Source organism: Rhyacophila brunnea, unplaced genomic scaffold (assembly GCF_057557595.1).
Source record: "Rhyacophila brunnea isolate RB1 unplaced genomic scaffold, BYU_Rbru_1.0 scaffold_12, whole genome shotgun sequence".
In the NCBI taxonomy this organism is placed as follows: Eukaryota; Metazoa; Arthropoda; class Insecta; order Trichoptera; family Rhyacophilidae; genus Rhyacophila; species Rhyacophila brunnea.
Window position 1 is genome coordinate 1,238,628 of NW_028232774.1, and position 27,868 is coordinate 1,266,495.

General features: G+C 33.9%; 1 protein-coding gene across 1 annotated transcript; it reads right to left on the bottom strand.

The window, feature by feature from the left end:
* Positions 1–335: 335 nt before the first annotated feature.
* LOC147077624 (transient receptor potential protein-like) lies at positions 336–26,279 on the bottom strand. The gene is made up of 18 exons (XM_085940057.1): positions 26,125–26,279; positions 20,019–20,166; positions 18,516–18,611; positions 17,203–17,345; positions 15,621–15,822; positions 14,788–14,961; positions 14,107–14,341; positions 12,211–12,363; positions 11,176–11,321; positions 9,952–10,192; positions 9,613–9,736; positions 8,518–8,713; positions 6,718–6,879; positions 5,839–6,061; positions 4,557–4,719; positions 3,746–3,906; positions 2,651–2,917; positions 336–526 (listed from the first exon to the last, which is right to left on the bottom strand). The coding sequence occupies exons 1-18, from the start codon at positions 26,277–26,279 to the stop codon at positions 336–338; spliced, it is 3,180 nt and encodes a 1,059-aa protein (XP_085796183.1).
* Positions 26,280–27,868: the final 1,589 nt, after the last annotated feature.

The window sequence follows — 27,868 nt, forward strand, 5'->3', positions numbered from 1 at the left end:
AAACTAACCAACAGCATCCGTAAATTGTAGTATTATTTCAATGAAAACAAATACGTATGACTGACAAAGTTTGATGTGCACAATTTATGCCGGATCTCAATAGCCTACCTCTACCCTTCGCCACTGCACTCTATTAATATTAATAGGGTTTCAGTATATTTAAATTACATACAAGTGCCAAATGAATCATTTGTTCTAGCCCAGTACCTTGATCTTGAAGTCAAAAATGTCGCATATATCCATCGTAGATAGTAATCACTGACATTGAACAACGCTTTAGCTGGTATGTCCTCTTGTGTTTGCGAGGATTAAAATAAGTAAACTTGTTTTAAATGTCATAATTTACCATCATCTTGTTGTAAAACTTCAGCACTCGTATCTTGCTTCACACCATCGTTATCACCTTCAAGTTCTTCATCGGACGCCTCTTGGATTGGAGTTCTGCTGCGGAAATCCTTTTCTTCGGCTGGTGTTATTGAATTCTTCCCTTGATCTTTGCTGCTGTCATCGGTTTCTTCAAGCTTTTCTGGAATCAGTTGATAATTGTACACAGATCTGATGATAATATTATGCACTAGCTTGTGAAGCTTGTGAGTTCACTCTAACTAGCATTGTATTGGAATCCAAAGGTTATATTCTAATTTCCGACCATGTCCGATCTTGATAGGATCATATGGCCCTCCACAGAGTGGTGGTTTGTATTGACAGATTTTGTTTTCTACGAGAAATGGATGTCAGCCACTTGCTCAACCTATTAGGTCCATACCCTGACACACAAAAATTGAAAAACAATATGTGTACTTGCCAGACCCAGGATTCGAACCTGGGACCCACGGCTACCGTAGGTGAGGTATATTCTAATAGTGATGTGAAACCTTATCACTGCCAGCCAATTTTTACTAGATGGACACTTGTAGGCCAGCTATTTTTGGAATAAAATAAATCCCTTAAAAAATATGAAATGGGAACAGAATGATAAATATTTGTGAAAATTTACCAAATCAACATGTTTCTCGAGTTTATCGTAAATATTTTCACACTAAAATAATAAATATTGTTTAGAAAATTTCAAAACAAGTTTCCTTAATAAATTGAAGAATATTAACTACTAAGGCTAATGATTAAATTAGCTGCAACTCAATTCGCAATGCAAATCTATTTATAGAAAATATGATACCTTTTGTTCTTTGAGATTTAATTTACTTACATTTGTGTTACAATAGCACACTTAAAACTATTTTTATTCATACATATTTTTTTATTTGACAAGCAATCATGAGAAATCGCAAATAATTATTGTATATCATATAATGAACACCATAGCAAAAACATCATAGACTTATATACTGCAAACATCAAAGCAGGCAGCCAAAAATGGCGACTATAAATGAGACTTTATGGTTACTAATGTACATGACATAAATTTTTTATGACTACCGATTCAACCACACTAAAACATTGCAGAATCATGACTATGACATGTTCTATTATAAAAAGTTTAAATGAGTACCTACCTCTAGTTATAGTCAAAGTTTTTTAGTGTCGACCCTGGTGTATATATTTTTCAAGACACCCGTTGAATAGCAAAATATAGAGGCATTATTGATTTTATTCATTTAAATCGGCGAACAGTATCTGGATTGAAAAATGTACTGGCGGGGGTGTATCGAGAAGGTTGTTAGTAAACTTTTTAATGAATCACGTGGCTTTAGATAGCCGGACAAAATAGAAAGCTCTGTGAAACTATTATGACGGTGTAGCCTAGTTGAGGTCAGGTTAGGTTAATGCCATATAGGATCTTAACCTCAAAATATTAGAGAACTGAGCTGAACTGAACCCGATAAAAACATCTGTCATTCTTTGAGATGTCAATATCGGAATAAAAGTATTGATACATATAGGTGTTATGTGTCCATAACTCCCCTCTCTATCATATCTCGCCAATGCAATTTATTACTCAATATTATATTATTGATCAACCCCTTGATTCACCCTATCTAGCTGTGTTACTACACACATATAATACACGAACTGAGGATTGCTAACATGATTTACTTAATAATATTATATACATATGTATATATACAATATATACAATATATACATACAATAATATTAACATATTTATAACATTGAAGTTGATTCTAATACCATTCAACTTGTTCAAACATAACTCAGCTCTACTCTCCTCTCCTGAATTTTTTCCCATTTATTTACACCATGTAACTATACTTTGAGATTAATTGACGAATAAACAATATTGAATATTACCATCCACCGAGTCTCATTACCGACATACACATTCCACTGGACCACGTTAAGGATCGTGGCCCGTTCGTAAGGATTTCTGTTGCCGAACACATGACACAGGTATCGGTATTGGAAGCAAAATATCGATACTTGAAAATATCGGTGTCAAATGACCCTTGTCAGCGAGAGCTTTTATTCGAAAAAAAAGATGAATAATATCTGTATCGTATCAAAGGAAAAGTATCCGTCAAGAGGTATCGATAGTTTTTTTAATATTCCTAGTCATTCTCCCATATTAACTCACGAGTTGAGTACAACAAACCTTTTTACTTTTGCTATTCTTCCCCATATTCCTTATGAAATTACTTATCTTGTAACAATATATAAACGAAAAAAATACCCAAACTCTCTTCGGCTGGTTTTCCCCCTTCTTCTTCGGCCTCCGATTTGTCAGTCAATTTTACAGACTTCGGCCTCAGTTTAATAACCGGTGGAGAACTTTCGAAGACTTCATCCTCCATAGCGAGAGATGATGTGGACCCGGCCACGGATCCACGGCGATCCGTCTCTTCTCGAATGTTGAAATCGGATTTGATTTTCTTCTTCATGAATTTGGCGTACGCCACACGCGTTGTCGGAGTAACATCTAATAGACGAGGATTGAATTCTGTAAAAGAGATGAAATAATACAAATATTAATAGTTCATAATTAACCATTTCTACGCGTCATTGGAGCATATGCGTCTTCATTTTTATTGTTATTTACATTAATTTATATTGCAAATCGTAAACATCATAAAAATTTTAAACTGTCGGATCTCGCATCCTGCTCTTTGAGCTTTTTTATATTCGACAATGAGAAAATTCATTGTTATATAATATTTAGGCAGATTGACTAGAAAAATTTCTAAGCCAATTTCAGGCTACTAATCTGCCACCGGTTGTCGCTATGTATCAAACACACATTGACAAAACCACAGAACAGATAATAAATAGAATTACGATAGGCTATATACCAGTACAGTAAATTTTGAAGCAGGGTTTTGAATGTGTGAGTGTCCTACGAAAATGAACCACGCATTATAGATGTGCAATAGTGTGTGTAATACTCCAATATTAAATGAACGTCAATGCATAAAGCGAGAGCAGTTGTCAGTATTCGACGTATGACACGTATTGACACATGTTTAAATTTATCCCGAATTCTTCCTTACTCAAAATCGGTTGCCTGCTTTTCCTTACCCGTTAGGTATTTTAGTTCCCATTATTTCTTAGTTCCCTGGATAAAACCAAAATGTGATTTTTGTCAATCGTAGGATCCGAATCCGCACGCATGGATTCAGAGACGGGAGATTTACTAATTATCCGTCATGTGAAATATTTAAAAATTCAACCGAGGTTAAAAATCATCCATTAAAAATGTCAGATTTTGACAGATAACGTTAGTTTATACGCTGTCTTTAATTTACAAATCTTTTCATGAAAGATTACATACCGACAAGTTTTTCCGTATCCATTGACTGGTGGTCGACATTCTCCAAGATGTGAAGTCTGAGAGACTGCCGTGACCTACGGAGGAGTGCTTCTGATCTGGTGCCGATTGGATCTCCTTTCATTGTATTCTGACGTACAAATGCATTCCAGTCCTTGTTTTTGCTATAAGAATAATATTAACACTAATTTTATTTGAAATATAAGTAATTGCTTAAAATTTAAAAAACTTAAAAAACTGTAGAGTGTCCTTGTACAATTCAACTATGATGATAGTCCCTTGTAATTCCTTGACCAGCAATAAAAGAAGTAGGTAATTAAAATGCATTTGCAATAATTAAATGTATACCTATAAGGCATCACCTTATTTATTTTCTAACTTGACAATTCGCGAATGGAGAACTACATGGTTCTAAGTGTTTGTCCTTGATGAAACAAAAGTAACAATGAGGTAGCTAGGAACACTACTTCATTGTTGGGTTTGTTTTCTGAAGGATCAACACTTAGAACCTTGCAGTATTAGACTCGCGAATTTTGTTTCGGCATTCAGTTTGCAGCTTTGGTTGCTCTTTCGTATAAATTTATTGTTATCATACATCGGCTTAAATCTTTGTTAGATGGCTCCGCCTCATATGAAAATATAACGCATAATATGTTCGTATGCAATATTCAATCTCGATTATCTCAAAAGTAATAATCATTAAGTTAGAACTGAGATGACGGAAGAGCTCTTAAATTCATTGATCAAAAGGTTTGTAATTAATATGTAATAACATGAATATAGTAAGAAATTATTTTTAATTATTTATTCTTACTTAGTACTTGTTCCTCTCTTTCCAATTGCTTTGGCAATTTGCCCGAAAACATCCTTGGGTCCCTCTTCACTGGAGATGACATCCTTCACGATACCCTCAACAATTCCAATCTGGAAGTCCTTCAAAAGTCGTCTCTCCATCACGCGGCCCTTCTTTCCTGGCACTGTGGAATAAATTGCAATATATCACATTTAATGTAATATGAGGCGTCTAATTCCAAAAAGCAATAAGTCCACATTTGGTCAAAATCGAGAAAAAAATACGCACGTGTTCTTTGTATAATTTTATACAATATGTATTGATCTCTAAATTCCAAAACGCGATATAACCTTATGAAAAAAAATATTTTAAGTCTCGATTTATTACAAAAAGCGCCAAGTCCGTGTTTCATATTATTTAAAGCTTGGTTGATTTCGCACGTGTTTAAATCAACCAATAAGGGAACGTTCAATATTGAACAGGGCGTCTCCTATGCTGTAGCATCTGGTAAACTCATGACAGTGCCACGGAAATATGTGCCTTATGCGGAATAAATTAAAAAGTGAGGTACAAGTAGCGCTACGTCAAAATTTATTTTGCCTATATTTATTACATTTAAGGGTTTATCGGCTGAAACAAATTGCCATTTGGTTCTAATTTCGACAGAGAATACAACGGAAAAAATAATCTCACGTTAAAACAAATAATTGAAGCTTGAAACATAAAAACGTTGATTCCCCAAAATATTGAATTGTGGACTTGTCGCTTTTTTGTAATTAGACGCTCATATATTATTAATAATTATTGTTCCATCGCGGAACTCCAGTTGGTTTTGAACAAAGTTTTCGTTGAGGTATTAATGTGATAGCTGTTTGGGATATAAAATACCTACCTTTAGAATGATCTATCGATAACTAATCAATTAATATTAGGTTCATTTAGTGAATTTTGAAAAATGAATATGTAGACTTAACCAACCTTAAGAAAGCGAATATGTTTGCGGATATGGCCAGGCATACAGTGCCGGCCATACTTTTTCGAAGTTCGTCTTAGAAGACAGAATGCCAGTCTCAGGCGTTTCTTTTGAATAATTTAAAATTCGGAAGAATACTGGTCCAATTATGAGACATTTAGCAAATGATTGGTGAGTGTTTATGATAAACTTTCAATATATTAAAAAAATAAAAAAATAATCAGGTTTATTTTTGCTAAAAAATTCGCAGCCTCTCACTTGTCGCCATACAAAACCTCGCAGCACAGATCAGGTTAATTGAATACTCATTTTAATATTATTAATTATTACCTTGAGCATCATTGGGATCCATTCTTGGCGTTTGCATTCCGTTTCTATGGAGAATGTCGATGAGCTCGTATCGAAGGGTGCTGATATCCTGCCGGATCTCCATTACATCGTCTTCCGTCACTCCAAACTCATCTCTCTTCCTCTGCTCCGCCGTCACGTACCTTCGAACCAGTTGACGCATTACTGCTTCATGCCGGAGTTGAGCTTTTTCGTGAGACTTCCGCTGAGATAAATAATGAAACGTTTGAGTTATTGCTAAATGGTAAGAGATGAATGATTATTCAACTGTTGAATTAGAATTCGTTTAATCTTGGTACAAATTTTATATAATATTTTTATGTTCATCTGTGTATTAGGTACTTGACCTAAAGATGAAGAAAAACCTTCTTCTACGAATATGAAGCCTTGATAATATATGAAAGTGACACTAATAATTTGGTTACTTAGGCAATAAATTTTGCTTTACATGTTCATGTGTAGTCTTTACTCACATTAGTCTGAGATTTATCTGTCAAAGCCGCACTGAGATATTGCATTAGTGTTATAAGCCTAAAAGAAGTATTTCATTCAATGCACCATCATTATTACATCAATGATGAGCAACATTTTTTTTCATGAGGTCCTAATTAAATATCTGAAACTTTTGAGGGGCCATATAAATACGAGTACTTACATATATATTTTTTGTTCAAAATGAACGGACACATAGCCCGTAGACAGGATGACTGCTGGATGATTGCGATAATTTAGTGGTACCGGAGGGATATAACATAACCGAAAGGACACACTGGACTATGGAAGTCGCCATAGCTGATTAGATCATAGATGATTTTTTGTCTTGTGTTTTTGTACTGCTAGCTTTAGTGTGTTAAAACATACCATTATCGATTTGTTGGACCGCTTTGACTTGCAAGAGAGTGCATTCATGAGGTTCTTTGGCGATGGAAACAGATTAAAAGGAGGTGGAACAGTGTCGCCTTCTTCAAAGTAAGACATCCATAGGTTGGTGCGAGCGAACTTCCATTCCATGTCTGATCTTTCCTACAAAATCATAAAGGCCATAGAATTATTATTATACATCGGTAGGTAAGTAACCGATGGACAAATTTGGTCCATCGCGAGAAGCGCTAAACACCCATCTGAATTAACGACATGTGCGAAAGGAGCCAGGATTGTCATTTATTCATAAATGGGTCCATCCTGCCTGATCATAATGATGACTTAAATTGGTTTTTTTTTCTAATAGTTATGTTTCTGGGGTTGTTGGATGAAGAATTTTATATTCTTTCTTATCGTGTGTATTATTTTTTAAGTCATAAATAAAAAATAACCTTATTAAAGATTATAAATAAATGTTAGTACTTAAAAGAAAACTAACATTTGTAGAGATCATGACAAAATTACAAAAATTGATAGACTTTGAATAAATATCTCAGTTGCATATTGTCAGGAGATTTATTAGTGAGCTGATTAATAGAGTTTCTGGTCAAGCACAGCATCTGGAGTGTGATGGTCATGGGTTGAAGTCTTATTTGGTGCAAATATTTTACACTTTTTGATAAGTTTATTTCTGTGCGTTACAATAGATTATGTTTAATCAAAAAACAGTTTCATCATTATTGATGGATCTGAGATCCGTAGTCGTAAGGAAATATCTGTAAGTATTTGAGTCGGTAGGTTAATTGATAAAGTACTGGACTAGTTTGCTGTAGATGTGGATTTTTTCTAAGAAATTTCTTTATTTTTCTGTAGCTTTTCCAATTTGTGTATTTTTAAAAAAGAATCAGTATTGTTATATCAATATGGTGTGGTGTGAAAGGATTATTTGATGAGTGGCTTTCAAAATATTCATCTTGTTTTACACAATTAATACCGTTAATAAGGGAACTGAATATACTTAAATTCTGCAGTTACAATGGGATTATTGTAAACTGATATTATAGAAGCAATTGCAAATTGACAATGTTAATAATTACATCTGTCTAACATCTGAGATATTCTGTGTGTATATTGGTGTATGTGGTTTTGTTTCTGTGTTGTATTCTGCATCCTGCCGCCATATGAGATGAAAAAAAAGGATGAAGAATATAACATTCTTAAATCTTGTAATTTACTCATTACTGATATTTATAGATGTCTGATCTTGAGTTGATCGGTGTATGTAGATCCTACGTCTATTAATTGTATGTAGAAGGTTGCGTCGTGTGTGTGTGATGTTATATGTTCAGGGCACAATAGAAATGAGACACAGTGAGTATTTTCTTGGGTTTGTATTGTAGCACTACATTTTAGATTTACACAGCATTACGAATAGAGATATAATATTGATATTGAGAGTTGATTACGTAGGATTTTACATTATGAATTTATTGGATTGAGTTTGGATATTCACAGAGTCGCGAGTGAATATCTGACTGTACAGTTCAATGCCGAGAATGCGATTGATTTGTTAGCTCTCATTTCCGCTTAGTATTATTGTCTGTGCCGTACAAATGACCACAGACAATAAATACGTCGGTTGTAGAGTTGGGTAAACCTCTACATATTCAATCTTGATTAAAAAGTAATTAAATGTAAAAACCTACTGTTAATTAGAAGGTAGTAATCTTAATTTAGTTGTCAGATTTAAAAAGCCAGATAAAATGCGTTTATAAAAAAAATGTATTATACAAAACTCACAGAAATAATTTGGTAAGAGTTGGACATCATGGCGATGAGCATATTCAGTAAGACAATGATATTGATGACACTGTATGAACCAAACATAAGTAACGCCCAGAATCTTGTGAAACTCTTTATTCCTGTCAAGTCAAAAGTGCTCAGGTCCACTAGGCCAAAACTCGCCCAAAACAACGATTGAGATGTCTCAAACAAGCTGAAATGACAATTCATTAATAATGTATTAAAATCTAATATCAGTGGCTGAGGCTATTTTGTATATGGTACTAAACAATTTGAAGATACTATTGAAAAAATTTCTTCATTAAACTAGGCCTACGATAATTATTTTTATCCTGACTGGGACGAAATAAAGTAAAAAACCCAATATTAAAATAGGAAACAATTGCCGTTTACACATGCGGACCACTGAAAATAGGAGAAACGTTTTGCCGACCGCTGATGCAGAAATTATTTATATAGTAACATATAATTACGTCGGATTGCGGTTGATTTCATCATGTAAAATCATTCATTTATTTTAAGAATAAAAACACAATGCACAGACACAGGTGCATGGGTTTTGAAGATTTGATTGGAAATTTTAGCATAGGCATTTGGACGCCGATAATTCACAGACCACCAGAAAATCTCTGCAGACCACCGGTTGAGAAACACTGGTCTAAATTATTAGACATTAATTATTCAATTTTCACTGTATGGCGATGAATGATATAACAACAAAAAAATGCACACAAATTATGTACTACCACCTATAAAAGGTAATAAATCTTGAATCAAATCACCCTCTATAATATTTAGATTATAGAAAACTAGTACTGATTTAGTTTTTTTTTTAAATACAATATATGGCATTTTTTGGTTCAAATTATCGATCTCTTGCGTGTCGATCAAATAATAGACACTACAATATTATAAGCCAGGATAAAATGACAAACCGGCTGGTACTTGGGGAGCCTGCATCAAACCGGGACAATTCCGGTAGAATCAGGACATTTGGAAAGCCTATTTATATACATGTTATGACTCATGCTCCAATTTATAGTTTATAACTAAAGCTCGATATGTATATCTTTATGTTCACATTTTCCTTACTTGGCGTAACGTCTCCAAATGGAACAAGCATTGTCTTGATTATCAAAATCTGGAAGTCCGCTCGGTAAATGATAGCATTTGTTTTTTTCCAAATCTGCGTAATACCACATGAGCTGATTCATACCTGAAAGAAGATGGTTATTTTCTAATAATTATTTAAATACAATGAAATGAAATGGAAAATGAATATATTTTTGACATACAGAGTCATCTATTATTTATTTTTGTAAGTAAAAATTAAGAAGATAAGTTAGTTTTAAAAATATTCGACAGATGTCAGTAAGTAACGATTTTCATAATTATTTTCATAAATAAAAGACTTTGTCGATAAAAACTTACCGCAACCAAATGCAAACAGTACTAGGGTGTAGATGAAGAAGAACTTGATAATATCAATGATCATTCTACCGAGAGAGACTTGCAGAGGTCCTAAATGAGGGTTTATCGAGAATATATGTACTAATTTGAGGAAACTGAATATCATGCCGGCTGCAAAGGCACCCTCTGATAGTAACATTGGATCGTAAGGGTCCCAGCGTTCTCGAGGGTACCAAGGATCTAGACCTCTTGAAGCATCACGCTAAAAAATAAAGAGTGTTGATAATATTATTTGATACACCCTACTATTTACTTGTAGATAAATTTTTTTATAGAGAAGGGTGACATAGGTTTGATAAATCAGACTATGAATATTGGTACCTATTTACACAGAAAATAGCTTTATGTCAAAATCTGCATTGAATGAATATTAGTTTATGGGTTATTATTTGATGCATTTGGATGATGTGAGGTGTTGTTGATACAATAACAATTATTGTCTCATGATTGTTCAAATAAAATAAACTGGCAGTAGATATGGCAGTATAAAAGAGTTAATAAGCTAATGGATTCAGGAAAAAATACTACATATTTGAACAGTCCAATGTCACTAAATGGGACAAAATACTGAAACTAACAATTCTGAGAGAAAACTACTTAAACTACGTCAATGTTTTTCCTGATACATAGTGACTTCTGCCTGAATGGCGATGGTATGTTCTTTCCAGTTCAAAAGAACGTTAATCTGTCTGGAACAGCATAACAGTAATTAGTTAAATATATATATGACTTCCTCTTGGCTATAATTAACATTTTTTAGTTATGTCAAAGGAGTCATTTATATTTGAACATAAGTCTCAGCGTTAATAATTACATATCATGTCTCGTTCTTACTGATTAGGTCATTCGAGTCACAAACAACAATAATTCTCATCGAACGCATTCATAGGGAACGCTCGGACATGCTTCTGTCTTTAGAGTGTTCACTATGTACCGTCTGACTCGCTCCTGCTTTCACAGCATTCACGAAGTACTCTATGACTTGCTCCTATTTTGTGAGTGTTCACGAAAGACGTTGACTGTATGGGAACATAGTTTTTAGGCAACTTGGTGTACGACTGTTCGACGGGCAGCCTCTAACTCACATGAACGACGCATATCTACATTTTATACTTATTAACTTACTACCAAAAATGAAAGATTAAAGTGGTTACATACATTGATTTATTATTGTATTATAATTACCTGAACAATGTACCAAGATGCAAAACGTAAACTGATCCATGCAATGTAGAAGACGTTTGTTATAAAATCGACAATATTCCACAAGTCATTGACGTATTCCAATAATCCACCAGACCATAGAGATCTTATTTCCGACCAAATTAAACCTGGAATTTGAAGATGATAATACAAAGTGATTCATTTGATCAAACTATTAATTATTTTTAACTGTTTTGTTGTTGATATTAGCGGCCTATACACGCACATCTTTACCGCATGCTCAGGAGCGTACGCGCCAGAACCCGGTATTGAGCGTGTGATATAACACGTGTCAGATGTCTGCTGCTAAAATTTACACTCAACTATATCCTGCGCGATAGCACAGGGGTTTGAGGAGCACGCGCCGGGATTGAGCGTCTAAAGGCATATCTAATGCATCTGGCGTGTACGCTCCTAAGCACGCGGTAAAGAATGTGTATGTAAAGGCGATTTGACGTGTGGCACGCGTGAACGATTGGACGCGACTAACCTCACTCTTTCCGCTGTTCGCTATGCGACTTTAGACACACAATCATTCCCGCGCGACATCGCGCAAACTACGCTTTCACGCAGGAAAGATTGTGCGTCTGCAGGCCGCTAATACAGTGTTTATGTATTTACCTATCAGTGGCGAACGGTGGAGGTAGACTGTGGATACCCGACATAAATAGTGTATGATTTTAATGGCATAATTTTAGATATTTTATAGATAGAAGAATATTTTTTATGTAATATCTATTATGGTTTGCTTTAGGTAGGGTTTAATTGAATATTAAAAACTAACCAACACCATTTGCAATTTGTATTCAAATAAGTATGACTGAAAAAATTTAATGTGCACTATTTATGTCGGATCTTCACAGCTTTCCTCCACCCTTCGCCACTGATACCTATATTATACATATGCGTTGACGCGGAAAACTATGTTAATGGTATTATATTATATAAATCAAATAATATACATAATTTTTTATATTGAGATAGTAAATTAGTAAATATTATGAAAAAAATGCTTACTAATAATGTAAATAATGACGCTAAACTCAATAATTCCTGGGAGAGCTCCTCGTTCTCTTTTCTTCCAGCCATCAAGAATGGATAAAAGCCATGGGGTACCGATCCACTCCAAGGCCAGATATTCTGCCCGTTGACTGGCTAAGCCCAAAAGCACTGCAAGATAAAAATAAATGTAGGTATACAATGTGGTTATTTCTAATAAAATTAATGCCAGAGCTTGGAAAAAGGTAGATTATTTTTTAAAAAATGGTATAAAGAAATTCAGTTTAATTAGGCTGCAGGTCTATTCTTAGCGGTTATCACTTAAGCACGTTTCCGTTATTTTCATTGGTCAAAATTAGCACGGAAGGCATTCTATAAACAAAACAGTTATCGGCAGCTATCTTTAATTCATAATACGGAGAAAATTTAGATTGGTAGACATGTTGGTCAAATTTGGATATTATGTTCGTAATGCCGAACCCAAGCGGATAAGACCGAACACAAGCGGATAAAGCCGAACGAGCGCTATCTAGTTAGTAATGAGCAGAACACAAGAATTTTGTATTGGAATGTCAGATATATCAATTCTTCATTCGTAGTCATGCCATTGGGATTGCAGCAAAACAGTCGGATCTTGCGTCTCAATTCTCAATATGTAAAATTGACATACTCTGTCTCGTTCTCAAAGTTACCACGGCTACGCGAGGTGCTGTTAAAAGACATCACCTTTTGACAGTTCAGACCGTTAACTTTTTTACATAATTAACTGCCAGAATAGGTAAAGTGATAATATTAATGTGATATATTTATCACAATTAGCTCATTTTTGATGTTAAGTGATATGTTAGAATAGGCTTGCTGCTGTGCCTAATAATCCCATTGATCGATCAATGTGTTTTGATCCAGACCGTCAGTTAATCAAATGGATAACTTTGTAGAGAAAATGATAATTTCTTTAGGAATTTATTTAGGTTAGGTTAGCATTAATGCCTCCCAGTAAAAACTCGCCAACATAATGTAGTTGGGTCAAAATTGAGTTAAGCAGCATTTAGACCAAGCGAGCGAATGTTCGTTATTCCCCCACTCCAGTGTACTCCACTCCACTCTCGACGTAAAATGTTTTTGTCGAGCGAGCGAGCATTCTTTTGGATTCTACGGAGATTCGCTACATTTACCTAGAATGCTCGTTAATTTGATATAAACGCATGTTAGAGTGAGAGCACAGTTGTGTTGAACATTCTTTCGTGTTCTGTCACACTCGCTGGTGTAGTGGTTTCATCAAAGTGTTCGTCGCTCGCTGCCGAACATACCTATACGATTACTAAATGTTACATCACTTTTGCGTATTGTTACATGTTGCACGGAAATAAAAATTAACCAGTCAAAACGCGTGCACTCGCGAACAAACAAATGTGGTAGTTTAAACCAAATGAACAAAACCCAGAAAGAGAGCCGAAACATTCGCTCGCAGTGTTCTATATTCTTGCTCTTTTAGTTTAAACTTTTTCTGTGGATTTTGTTCACTAGGCGTTTAGACCAGGCGAGCAGGAACAGAATGCTCTAGCTCTCGCTCTATGCTCTTGTTCGTTTGGTCTAAATGCAACTTTAGATATAAATAGTTCCTTACAATATTGTTCAAATTCTGAGTAGAATTAAAAAATGATATAGGTATGTCTTGCTAATTTTTGAGAAAATTAAATTCTTTGATTGTGAATATCTCGAAACAATATTATTTACTTTTGAAGTGTTTGCTGAGAAATGATGTAGGTAATTTAAATATTGCATTATTATATTTGGACAAGAAAATAGGCCATGTAAGAGTATGGGGGAAGTTATCAAGAAGTTGATGAAAAACAAACCAAAATTTTGATGATAAGTGGTGGACAAATTTAGAAGACTAAGTATAATACTTACTGAGAAAACAGCCATAAGAGCTACTGTGACAGATGAATTTAACGAATGGCTTCTTCATGAACTGCCCCATTGCAGAATTGGGCGCAAACATGTAGATGGTGCTGTACACGGGAAACATTGCTCCCAGTTTCGCTACTTGGATTATCTGACCCACCATGTTCTTGCGGCGGAAACCTGGAAGACCTTCATACCAGATGGCGGCCAATAGTTGTTGAACGTTTGGATGTGCCACAAACTATAACAGAATTACATGAGAATAAAACCATTGAAATTAAATTAAAATTTTTCTTTCGAAACAAGATATTGTTATAATTTATTTATAATATTTGCATTACCTAAGAATAAAATTTTACAGATCATCTTAGGTGACATGAACTAATGAGAATGGGATAAAAAATTAACATAATTTTATTATAGAAATATTAAAAAATAGTGTAATAATATATTACAATTATTAGACAAATGTAAATAAACAAAATAAAAAAATAAAATGAATACCAAGAGGTAATTAATTATAAAAAGTATATCAAAGGAAAAATTGAGTACATGGCGTAAACAAATATTTACAATAAAGCTTGAGTGCCTGAATGAAGGTATTGAACATGTTAATAGATGAACTATCGGAAAGAGACATGATATTATGATAAAGATAAAATCTGATATAATAATTGAAATACCTACCATCTTCTGCTTGTATTGTATAGCGAGTTTCAATCTATCCAGTGTCTGTCTTTCTCCAGGATCCCACACATCGGAGTCCATCGGATTGTAGTTGAGCATGATTTCTAATTCGTTTGAAGTTCTTGCATGGTCCAGTAAAGCCGTTGCAAAGCCTTGGCACAATGCACGCAGTTCCTGTTCATATAAAAATTTCTTTGATTCGATATTTGGCAAATAATAGCATTGAATAAATACCTTTTATTTAAAATTGATAAGAATACCCAATTCCACAACAGTCAATTGACACAAATTAGTTGACAATTGGGGTCAATGTATTTATTATCTAATTTTCCGTAGGTTGCACAGGGTGTAAGTGTCGCAGTTAATGACATAATATTCTCTTTCGAGTCTGGATATATAGTATTATTTTAAACATACACATTCCTATTACTCTCCACTCTGCATTATGAACATATTATTTGCAAGCTGGAACTTAGTGACAGTGCTCGTGAGATTTTTGCATGTTGGTAGCAAGTGTCTTCAAATCAGATTCAATGTATATGGTTATTATACTTATATTTTCTAAATAATTTAACTGGATTTTTTTACATTATATTATATTTCATTTAGTCCCTGGGCCAATATATATATCATGGCAGATTGTGAACCACTGGTTTAAGCAGACAAAACTGGTCATTAATTGAATAAAGTAACTACTATAATATTATATTGTGTTTTATTTTAATTAATATAGGTAATGTCTTTATACAAAGAAAAAAAAAGACAGCACCATTAAAGTGATTTGATATTGTTATTCTACTATGTGTAAATGATAATTCATTTGATAAACCAACGTTATATTCAGATCTGAACTCCGTCTCCATGCGACTGAGTCGTCTCAGTTCCCAGGACAGTTGGAATGCTGTGAGGACAGGATCCGGTGATGACAGAGCGATAAGCGAAGAAGAAGTCAGCGCTCGGTATGCATTTATTCTTGCTTGGGAGTGTCGTAAGGAGTCACGAGTTGATGAATCTACGCAATCGTCGCAGCCGCATCTGAAGAGTTACATTAAATTATAATATCTATTTACATTACGTACGGTATATTTGAATAAATACTATAGCATTGTTTTTAGTATAATGCATATTTTGAAGTGAGCGTCTTCTGCGCCTGTGAGAGATCGGTGACGTCCCATGGGAGTAGGCAAGTCATGCGCTGCTTATGGCATAAAATTAAGGACGGCATGGAATGATACAACTTTTTAGAATAGATTCAGCGAGGATGAGAATTTTTTGCCTGCAGCACTAAGGATTACTACTCATTTCCAATGTTGGTGGATTTATGTAGTTCAGATTTTCATTGTATTTATTCATTGAAATTATAAAACATAGTAGGGAGAGAATTTATATAAACATCGAGATACAACGTTGGGTGTAGCTGTTTGAAACTACATAAAGGCGACACTTTACCTAGGGACGTCACCGTGTGAGATAATCTCTCACTATATCTGTCCTTGCTTGTGTAAAAACTGTTACATTCAAGGCCTGAATAAAAACGATGCATAAGTGCGAGTGAGAAAGTATTCGGAAACCTTATAATCTCTGCGACACGCGCTAGAGTAAGATAAAAGGTTTACAGATGTGTAGAAGATTTTGTTGTCGGCGTAGCTGCCAAATTTTTTTTTTGTGTTAAACATTAAGTCATTGGAGAATATTTTTAGTTAATTAAGTAGAAAAGATGGTTCTGTGTGCTGTATAAAAATGTTGTAGCCATACTGATAAGCAAGAAGATGGTATTACGTTTTATAGGTTAGTTGATACATGTTCGTGATAATTTATTTGTATATTATTATATATTTTAATATCAAGTGACCGTGTTTCTTTAAAATAACTTAAATTATGGATATTTTTACCTATTGGTTGCATTTTGACCGCTTAAAAATATTATATAACGTAAAAATAATAGAAATATATATTTTAATTCTGAGCGTCTAGTGCGAGCACTAGCAAAATGGTCTATGGTCTCGAACATTTGTATATGAATGCGTTCGCTCGCCCACAAACCAAACGCACGGCACACAGCTTCATTTAGCAATGCAATGGGTGGCGTCTAGATGTATCTATAGTCTAAGGTTCCATTACATACTGATGTTATAATATCAGTGTTGAAAATATTTTCTGAAAAATTTATGAGAACTTCTATGTTTATAGGATATGGTTAAAAAAATGTTACTGTGCATATGGGATTAAGTGCACCTTCATAGTTCATTTTGTAAATTTTACAGAATATCTCAGTATCAGTTCAGTGCCTATGTCCTATATCATCCTGTCAGTTTCTAATCATTACCACTCTAAATTGGCGCCCAACGTGGGGCTCAAAATAGATGACTAAAAATATGAGTGGACCTACATTGAAATACAGGTATATGTACTAACCTGACATCATGGGGCATTGGAAGGGTCGCTCCACGATCCAGGAGGATTTTGAGGATCTCATAATGATTTCTATGGGCAGCAAGGATGAGGGGTGTTATGTCTGGTGTGAATGTAGAACATGATCTGTCGACAGCTTCCCAACTCTGCAAGAAAATAGGCACATTAACGTATCATTACATATTTAAAACTTTTTACTAGGTATGTAGGTAGGTATTTAATAAAATAACTTTGGCTTGAAATTAAATATTTTTTTGCAGAGCTTGGATTATAGGTAGGACATAAAGTCGTAAACGGAGTCATAATATGAATATCTATTTTATTTTATGACATTAGATAGAAATTTCAAAATGCCTTAGTTGAATTGGAATTCATAGAAATACCAATGTTCTCTGTATTAAACACATTGCTTATAAATGAAAAATAAAAGCAGTCCAAAGCACAATATTTTTTTGATTCCTGAAAAGTAAATTTAAAAAAAAATGTTTTTGATTGAGAATAAATGAATATAATATATATTTAATCTGGTTAGCGACCTCTATGGCCAGCTATGAGTACCATACGACCCAAAGAGGTTGGACGGTCTTTAATATACGGCCATATATTTCCGATACAACATTTCACGGTGAAGTGTGATACGGAGAACTGCATACGTACAAGTTTTCGGACATGAGATTTAACGCCATATGCCAGATGCGTATTTTGCAAGCTAAATGTCTATTCAAATGCTAGATATGGCAAGAAAAACACTAAGTTGGCAACGCTGATTCGGGGTCTTTTCAAATTTAATTATATGTGTTCAATAAATAATGTTTCACTCTCATATCTCGTGAGTTGTTCGTTTAAAAAAATATTTTTTTTGTAAGTAAGTTATATTATAATTATAAAAGCAATTTAATAAGTATTATTTTAGAAAGGCAAGTATTGAGCAAATAAAAAAGCAAAAAATGTACATTGTCAGTAAATTGTATTCAATGGCATGTATTGTAATTCCGTTTTTAATACAATTTACACCCCCCTTTAAGATTATTATAATGTCCATCAATCGGTTCGTAGACAAACACATATTTCTTAACGACTTGCTGGATGACACAACTAGCGGCAGGCCTTGGAGAACAGTAAACTAAATACCTAGGTAAAGGTAGCCTTGCCTCGCCACAAATACCAAGTCAGCTTTTCATGGACACGTCTTTCAACGTAGGTAAGTGATACGATTTTGCAATATAGTAATGCAAATGTCTGGTCAGATGTCGTGACAAACAAGAAGTTACCTCATGCCATTATGTAAGTAAGATTTAGAAATAAATTTGTCATACGTATGGCTCCCCAGGGACATGGTGCTCTTCCTCCCACTGCAGAAGTAGTTCGACGGCTTCCACATATTCTTCTTTTATAGAATGTAGTAAAGCGTCCTGCAAAATTATCAGACAAACAGTTTGATTAGTATTAAATTAATTTTGATGACTTACATAAAGTATTAGGGAATAGGTTTCAATTCTGGGCACGATTATCAATCCCGGAATTTTATGGTCAATATTCAAGACCAATCTTAGGATTAATAAACGTATTATTATTATTTTTACTTTATTTTATTTATTAAGGAAACAAACAGATACATTTTGATTACAAATAATTACAAGATAAAAAGAGCTTTTTATATACCACGTTTTTAAATTTTCTGTTGAATCATATAAACTTGACAATTCTATGTATTAATAAATACTTTTTTTTGTACTTGATAGAAATACTGAATAAATATTATAGAATAATGAAATATCATTTTGACATTTCATATGATTTCCATAGTAACACACGTATATCAATAATTTAGTTGCTAGGACCCCCTTAGCAACCAATTATAGTGAGTAGTAAATATTAATTTTAACGATTTTTTTTCCGAAACATACAAAAGAGAATTAACTGAAAATGAATTCAATTCTGCTAAAAGATGGCCAAAAGTATTAAAAGATTGCATTGTCGCCGTGTTCTGATATATTCTAAAAGTTTCAAATGTCTAGCTAGTCGGGAAGTTAGTTAAAAATCTTGGACAAACAAGAAAAAAATTTACTGCACAAGAAAAAAATCTGTACCGGACAAACAAGAATACGAGCTAATAAAAACGTGGTAATAATAAAATATAAGTATTTAAAATAGAATAATGAAAAATTATTGCAACCAGCAAAGTTTCCATATTATATAAATTATAATTTTTTGTGTATGTACCTATGTATGTAATATGTATACATTATTATTATCGTTCATATAATATATCAGTGGTATTAAAAACGCAACCCTTTTCACGTGTTCGTGTGATATATTATTATAATAATTAATAATTATATACTAATATAGGAATTTTAAAAAGAATTCTGACATTATTGGTAGTATTGACCTGTGTCCTTCATAACCATCTTAGAAATCGGGAGCATCAGTTGTTTGTTCTCCCAATCTGCAGAACTAACCTGCCATTCATAATGCCAATTGGGAGGGCAATAACTCTGTTCAACCAAATCACTTAGGATATTGACATATATCCACCTACGTGAGGATGAGTATAGGTGGGCACTGTTTTATAAAATCTTAAAAAAAGGGTCTACTTGGCTCATTCGGCTACTGTTTAATAGCTTAATACTGATCTATTTCTTTTTTTGTAATATATTATACTGTTTTAATGTTTTAAAATGTCATGCTGTGAACGTCTTAACTTAATATTATGTATTGTTCACTATATATAAAAATAAATAAAATTTGATTTTATTAGAATTTGATTACTAGTAAATGTGTAAACTACAATAACTGATATTATTTAAACTTATTACCGCAACTTTGATTCCAGATTCAAGCAGCAATCTGATAAGTTCAATGTTTTCGTTTTCAATAGCAGCTATCAGGGCAGACCTGTTCAGTGGATCCACGCAATTGATGTCCAACACTTCCGGTTGATCAGGATGGAAGTCGTCTAGAAGCCTTAAATACAATAAAACAACAAAACTGTATTATACCCATCGTTGTTGTCAAAGATTGGAAGAAGATAAATGGTGACTTAACTTACAGAAATACTGATTGTCAACAATATTGTGCAGTACACCCAGCACTCTAAATGGAAAATTTTACGAATCGAAACACTTCTCGAATTTCTGAAAATATTAAGATAATATGTACGATTTTTTTTGTTACAATATTATATCCACCATGCGTTTCGTGGTTTCACGTTAGATTTATTTTATAGCTAAGTTAGGTCAGCATGTTGATTTTAATACAAATATTATGGTGTAATATTCCAGCGTTTTTATAAGGATTTTAAATCTGTCGAAAAATGCTAGATTTAACGGTTACTTACATGTAAATTGTACGTAAAACATTTCACCGTAGCACAGTTCGCCGTGAGCTTTCGATCGCAAAGAGATGACCGTATATTATACGGTCTTCAATTTTATTATATTCAATATGAACATTAATTCAATTTTCATAGCCGATTTTGGCAAAATTCATGAATTCAAGAATGAAAACCTAACTTAACCTAACAAATAATCCAGTATATCGGCTATTTTCAAAATTTGTTTGCTGCTGGCTTCCTGTAAACCGACAAGAACCGTGTTTTATTTAGACATGAATTTTATGTCAGTACTATCAACCCAAAGAGGTTGGACGGTCTTTAATATACGGCCATAAATTTCCGATACGAAATTTCACGGTGAAGTGTGATACGGCGAACTGTATACGTACAAGTTTCCGGACACGGTATTTCGTATTAAACTTTAAGAAAAAATAATATAGTAGTGTGAAGGGTTTAATAATTTCTGGGCGATTACTCTAGCCTTTAAGCTATCGATCCGTTTATGATTCATACGAATTAATATTTATTACTACTAATTTTCATCTGAGGTAAGTACATACTTCAAATTCAATAAAATTCAAATAAAAGAGTCATACTCGGTCCAACATTTTTTGTAATAAGTAAATTAATATGATTTAGATTTTTTGAAAATAATGTATTTTTTTGTAATATTGATTTAAAGCAATGGTAGTCAACCTTTTAAAACCTAGCGCCCACTTTTTTATCTCTGTTAGTAGTCAATTTTTCTAATCGCCCACCGGTTCCACAGTAATGGTGATTTATAAAGTAAGGAGTTTTGCTTAGTTTGGCAGAACAAATCTTTATAAAACAACTTACTGTAGTTAAATCTATCTTTTTATTTATACTTTGCATACACAGAAGCATGAGGTCTGATGAAATTACATTTAATTAAATAAATTATTAATGAGATCCTGAGGCTGATGCTGCGAAACTTAATACTGTATATTATCTAATTGTCACGGAGAATTTTAAGAAAACATAATAAAAATGTTTTTAAAATCCCTACCACCCACCATGAAAGCTGGAAAGCCCACTAGTGAAACTACCCCTGAAAAGGGTTAAGAAGTGTTTTCCTGTATGTTACGAAAAAATGTATTTTGAATAGTGTGCCGTGACGAGAAAAATGTTGGAAATCACTGCTCTAATCCAGTTCCAGCATAAATAATTAAACTCTATAAAAATACTTTCTTAATATTTCCAAAAACATCCTCTACAAAAAATAATTTATTTTATCGCAGCAGTGTGATGTGCAACAGATTAACATTAGCTACTTGTTAGTTCACGTCGCTTTCCATAGAAAATCCGATTGTGATTTTCCACCCTTGGCGATGTCGACAACCCCTACTTACTAAACTGATAGGCAAACGTGGAAATAATAGTTTTACAAAAGACACATTTGAGGCTTCAGCGATTTCAGCACACAACATAATTCCGTATATAAGTATTAAACGCATTAAAGGTTTAGTCTGTCATGAAAATCTATATTATGCTATTTGTAATGCGTACCGTTGTATTTCGCAAAGAAAATATAATAATATGTAAGTTCTTTATCATTAATTGTAACACTTACAATATGTTAGGAAGAACTAAAACAATTCATTTAGATTGTTATTTTATCGAATATACATAATTTGAAAACATCTCATATACACACTAGGAAAAATCATTTTGTAGAAATAAATACGACGCTGGATGGTACTTGAACCTGTATCTGCTAGATTCACGCCAGTATGCTTTTACAATTAAGCTACGGGCATCTTATTGAACTACGACAGTTTTAACTAGTAGTTTTTACATGAAATGCTTATCGAATTGGCTATCGGTTTTAATGTATTAAATTAAGGTAGGTATCAATTAATTCCTTAATTACTAACCGACGTCGCGGATCACTCCTTTATTTAGTTTTTATAACGTACTTAAACTTGCTAATGGCTAATTTGATAAGCTATTTCTTTTATTCAACGAATAAGACACAAGATTTGAGCATGTAACATTCTACATACTGAAAATACATAATTTAAAATCATTTCATGCATACTCACACACTAGAAAAAGTCATTTTGTAGAAAAAAAATACGACACAGACGGGATTTGAAACTGTATCTGTGATTTTTTGTAGTGTGTATATGCATGGGATGTTTTCAAATTATGTATATTCAGTATATAGAATGCTACATTCTCAAATCTAGTGTCTTATTCGTTTAATAAAAGAAATAGTTTATTATGTTATTTAATTCAAAACTAATACACACTTAAACAAAATAATATTATTAATTGAAGAAAAATAATTTGAATAAATCCTTAGAAAAATCATAGAAAACAATGGATGAACTCAGACTAAAATTAGTCCTCCTGTGTAGAGTTGGGTATTTCCCGAGAAAATCTCAATCTCGAGATTTGGAATTTCCCGAAATGATGATATTTTGAATTCTCGAGATTCGGGATTTCCAGAAAAACCTGTAAAAATCATAAAATCTGTGTAAAAACAGATTCCAAAAAAAATATGATTTTTTTTAAATTTATGTAAAAAGACAAACAAAATAGAAGTCTTCTTCTTCTTATTTGCCCATATCCGCCCCTTAGCTGGAGCATATGGACACCACGCGGCGCCTCCAAGAATCCCTGTCGCTCGCCAGTCTTCTTGCTTCGTTCCAGGTCAAACCAGCATCCCGTAGCTCCGCCGTATACACTCTGTAGATTGTATTTAGCGGCCTTCCAGGACGCCGGAATCCGCTCGGTTTGAAGAACAGGCAAACCGGGTTAAAGTTCTCTTTTGGCATCCGCAGCACGTGGCCGAGCCAGGTCCAACGTTGCCTCTTCACTTTCAGCGTGATGAGAGGCTGCTCGGTACATTCTCTTATCTCCTCGTTGCTCCTAAAGTAATACCACCGCACACCCAGTATTCGTCGCAAACATCTGTTTTCGATGCTCAGTATACGGTTGCTCTGAGCCTTCGTAAGGTACCATGATTCGCTACCGTAAAGCAGCACCGTCAGAATGCAAGCGTCGAATAGGCGGCATTTGGTTTTGACCGAGTACAATCGTGAGACCCAGACATTTCGCATCGAGTTGAATGTTGCTCCAGCCATTCCCATTCGGATAGCGAGCTCTTTCTGCAAAATGCCATCTCCCGTGATGTGTACCCCCAGGTACTTGAAGCTGTATAAATAGAAGTAGGGAAACAAAAATAATTCAAAACATTACTTATTAAAATAGTATTTCAAAAAACACAGACTGTCAATTGCTGCGTCTGAAAATCGCGTGCGCTTTTGAGACAAAAAAATCCCTGATGTTGCAAAAATGGCGCTCATTTTGAGTCGACGTTGGCTTAATTGTGTTAAATGCCCCGATCAGTCCTTGAATTTAGTGTTTTCTGTCCACTTTTTCCGTATAGAAAATCGTTTTTTCAATTAATATTTGAAAATAAAGAAATCCCGGATCCCGAGAAAAGATTCTCGAGATCCGGGATTTCCCGACATGTTAAAAATTTCAATTCTCGAGATTCGGGAATAAAAATTTCGAAAATTTCTCGTGAATTCCCGAAACCCAACTGTTGTCCTGGGGCATATAATAAATATCAACCATAACTTCTTTTAAAAGTATTCTGTGAGAATAATTTTGTACCGAACCTTTTTGTTGACAATAAAAAACCACACGCCTACACCCACATTGGCCGCGCGGCTTAAGCGTCGGCCTATAGCGTCGTGAGTCCGAATACTGGGTCTGGCAAGTACAGATATTGTTTTTAAATTTGTGTACGAGTCAGAGTATAGACCTAATATGTTGAGCAAGTGGCTGACATCAATTTCTCGTGAAAACAGAATCTGTTAATATAAAACCTCCACTCTGTGGAGGCTCATATGATATTTTTAGGATTGGACATGGTCGAAAAATATCTTCATGAATCAAAGTTAATATTTTTTTCTATTCACTACCAACTCAAGATTTTAGAATATAAGATTCTATTTATTGAATTATGTATGTTACTTAGATTTTTCGAAATTAGTTCTTTATCAATTTAATCCAACACAATATACTAAACTTCAGAGACGAATGCTTCACCACTACTCCACTGTAGTGATATAATTATATCAATAATGTGTTCTGAAACTAAGATCAAACCACGAAATAAGATGCCGGATTGAACAGGCAAGAAATGCAATAGGTTAATGTCTTGTGCCACCGTAGTTTTAAACCTACACAAGCTAACCGCTGTCTGCTCTGGTATCCGGAATATTTGTCGCCCACAATTCCCCGGGAACATTTATTTCCGCCCATCCTGACATCTTATTTCAATGTTTTGGTCCTAGTTAAAATATAGATTGTTTACTGAATTATATCACTACAGATACGCATACAGAAAAGTGGTATAGGGGATGATTTTATGTTCCCCATCTCATCCCGTCATGTATGCTGCCATACTAATACTAAGCACAGAGACCGTAACTGGCGTATTTAGGTATTTTCTTGTTTTGATGAATTTGGAGTTTTTGTATAATATCGGTAAATAAATCCAAGCCGTTACTGCCATAGTTACGGAGAAATCAAGGTTTTAATAGCCGTATGCAAAAAACTCGATAAATACTAAGCGATTTGGTTGTAACTATCATTTACTAAAGGATATTAGCCGTATCTGACATATATATGGTTAATATCCTTTAGTTTTTCGGACTTACGCCCGGAATGCCCTAGTATCGCTGTTGTTACGGCCATAATGATTTAGTAATAATACTGTGTGTTGATAATGTACAGCTGTGGATATGCAGAGCCGCCTTACATGGCGCTTAAAACGTGTCTGAAAGAAAAGATTTTACGTGCTCACTCTACTATCCCGATACGGAGCCGTACGGGACTAATGTAACAATGCACCGTGGTGCTTAAAGAAAAGATTTGATATGGTTGGAGTCAATTAAAAAAAATGTATATTTGATAATTTATTATTGAAATTTTAAGGTGGTGAGAGGGGGCGTGGTAATACAATTTAGCAGGCACCAAGTGAACTTATACATTTACTCTGCCAACTACGTATAGCTTCTTCCTGTACGACGGACCTCCTTCTTCCACACTTTTCTGTGTACATTCCTCATACCCAGACACTCCGAATTTTAAGTCTAGCTATAAACATCAGACTTGAAGATATAACTACAGGTTTTTTGCGACCTGTCACATCTACAAATAGCTATCAAATGCACGTGGCCTAATGGTTATAATTATAAGGATTGTTAGTATCTGTTTGTATCGTCTGCCGTGATGTCATTTTAGACATGTCGCATCGGAATATTAAAGCAAAAATTGCATGGCTCAGATGGTTGGACTAATTTACGAGTGCTACTGTTTTTACAGTGGCCACAAGTCTTATGTGTCGTAGAATGCCGAGAGGAGTGGGGCCAAACAGTGGAGAAGGTTGTTCGACAGCCGATTCATCCGGGTCACGATCATCAGTCATGAGGTTCTGGGGGATGGCAGTCTAGACCTGACAACCCCACCCCATTTTGTACGCGTCATGGTGGATATCATTTTAATTTATGAAAATAGACTTATATTGGATAGAGTATTGTACAACTTACTTGCGAACAGATGCGCAATCTCCCCTCTCGGCGTTCAGCAGGAAAGTCTTTTCTTGAGTAGTAAGGACATGCTCCTGTGCGAAGCGCATTTCCTTGGCAACGTCCAATACATCTTCAGTGCACAGCAGCTCCTCGCGGGATTCCGTTACCTTCATCTTGACGATGGTTAGTTTTCAGCTTCTTAAAGAGTGTGAGAGCTTGTTGGTGTTAAGTTATTCGATTCAAAAATATTTTTGATTCAATTAACATAATACTTTGGAATCTAATATCTTTAGATATTTCAAAAACATTGAATGAGAAACATAATTTATTATATTTATATTTGAGGTAATCGTAAAGGTACATATGGGAATAAAAAAATAAGAGAATTATCATAAACTATAAAAAGTAATTACATCTAGAATTAAATATGTCGCCGAGGGGTGTTTATTTGCTCATTGCATCAATGTCGATGAACTATGAAACACAATGTTGGCATTTTTGATAAAAATACAATCTTACAAATTTACGAAACACATTCAGCACGTCTTGTCGCATTGAGAATCAATACCAGACATGACGTCCATTTATTATCTGTAAAATTATAATATAGGTAAGTGTTTCCAAAAAAGTTTTATATCATATGAAATGGTTTCGCGACCAAAAATTACTGGAAAACTCTATTATAGAAATATTTCGACTGTGTTTAGGAAAAAGAGCGTAACCCTCCATTTTTCTAAAAGTGCTTTTATTAGATATTAACAATGTGTACAACTAAATACATGTTCTATAAAAAGGAAGTAAGCCTCAAATGCCGAATTATTATCTGAATTCAGGTTTTAATTGAGATTAATTAGGTTTTAATTTAAGGAAAAAAGCATTTACCCTCAATATTAATGATTTTTCTGTAATAACTCCTTTAATTATTATTAGATCGAAAATATATTACACCAGATCATCAATCATCATGTACCTAATGTCTGTGCCTATTTTTTAGAAAATATTAAACTAAAATCATTCAAAAAACGTTTTTTGCCTCTCCTGTAAAATTTGTTCTGTGAGGATTACGCCCTTTTTCCTAAACACGGTCGATTTGTAAGTACTACATGCAGATCAAAAACATTTCTATAAAGTGAATGTTTCAAAACAAAACAAATAATATAATATTCCGTGTTAAATTATCCAAATTCTAAAAGTGATTTCCATATCAATGCGATATACATATATTTTTTGTATTTTTTTTACAATGTAATTTGTTATATAATAAACCTTTTATTTTGTTAACTGTCAATTCATGGTGGAACTGCATTGTATTGTTGTTTTTATTTAATGAAACGCAATTTTTATGTAGTACTTATTCCACTTTTAATCAAGAGATTAGGACCGGTTTCGTCCGCCTCAGAGGGACATTTTCAACTCTGAGGCGGACGAAACCGGTCCTAATCTCTTGATTAAAAGTGGAATAAGTACTACATAAAAATTGCGTTTTATTAAATAAAAACAACAATATAATAAACCTTTTTTTATTCAATGAGTAATTTATAAGATTTGAGAATGTAACATTCTTTGTATTGAACATACATAAGGCTGATAAGGCCAAAAATTAACAAAATCTAATAAGCACTTCAATATGAAAAAAAATCCAATTAATTTCATAGTAATTTAATTGTGATTAAATTGGTAAAGCACATAGGCGCTAATCTTTATCATCGCAAATTTTTTCAAAGATTCTTTCAAATTATGTACCCAAATTGTTTTTGAAATT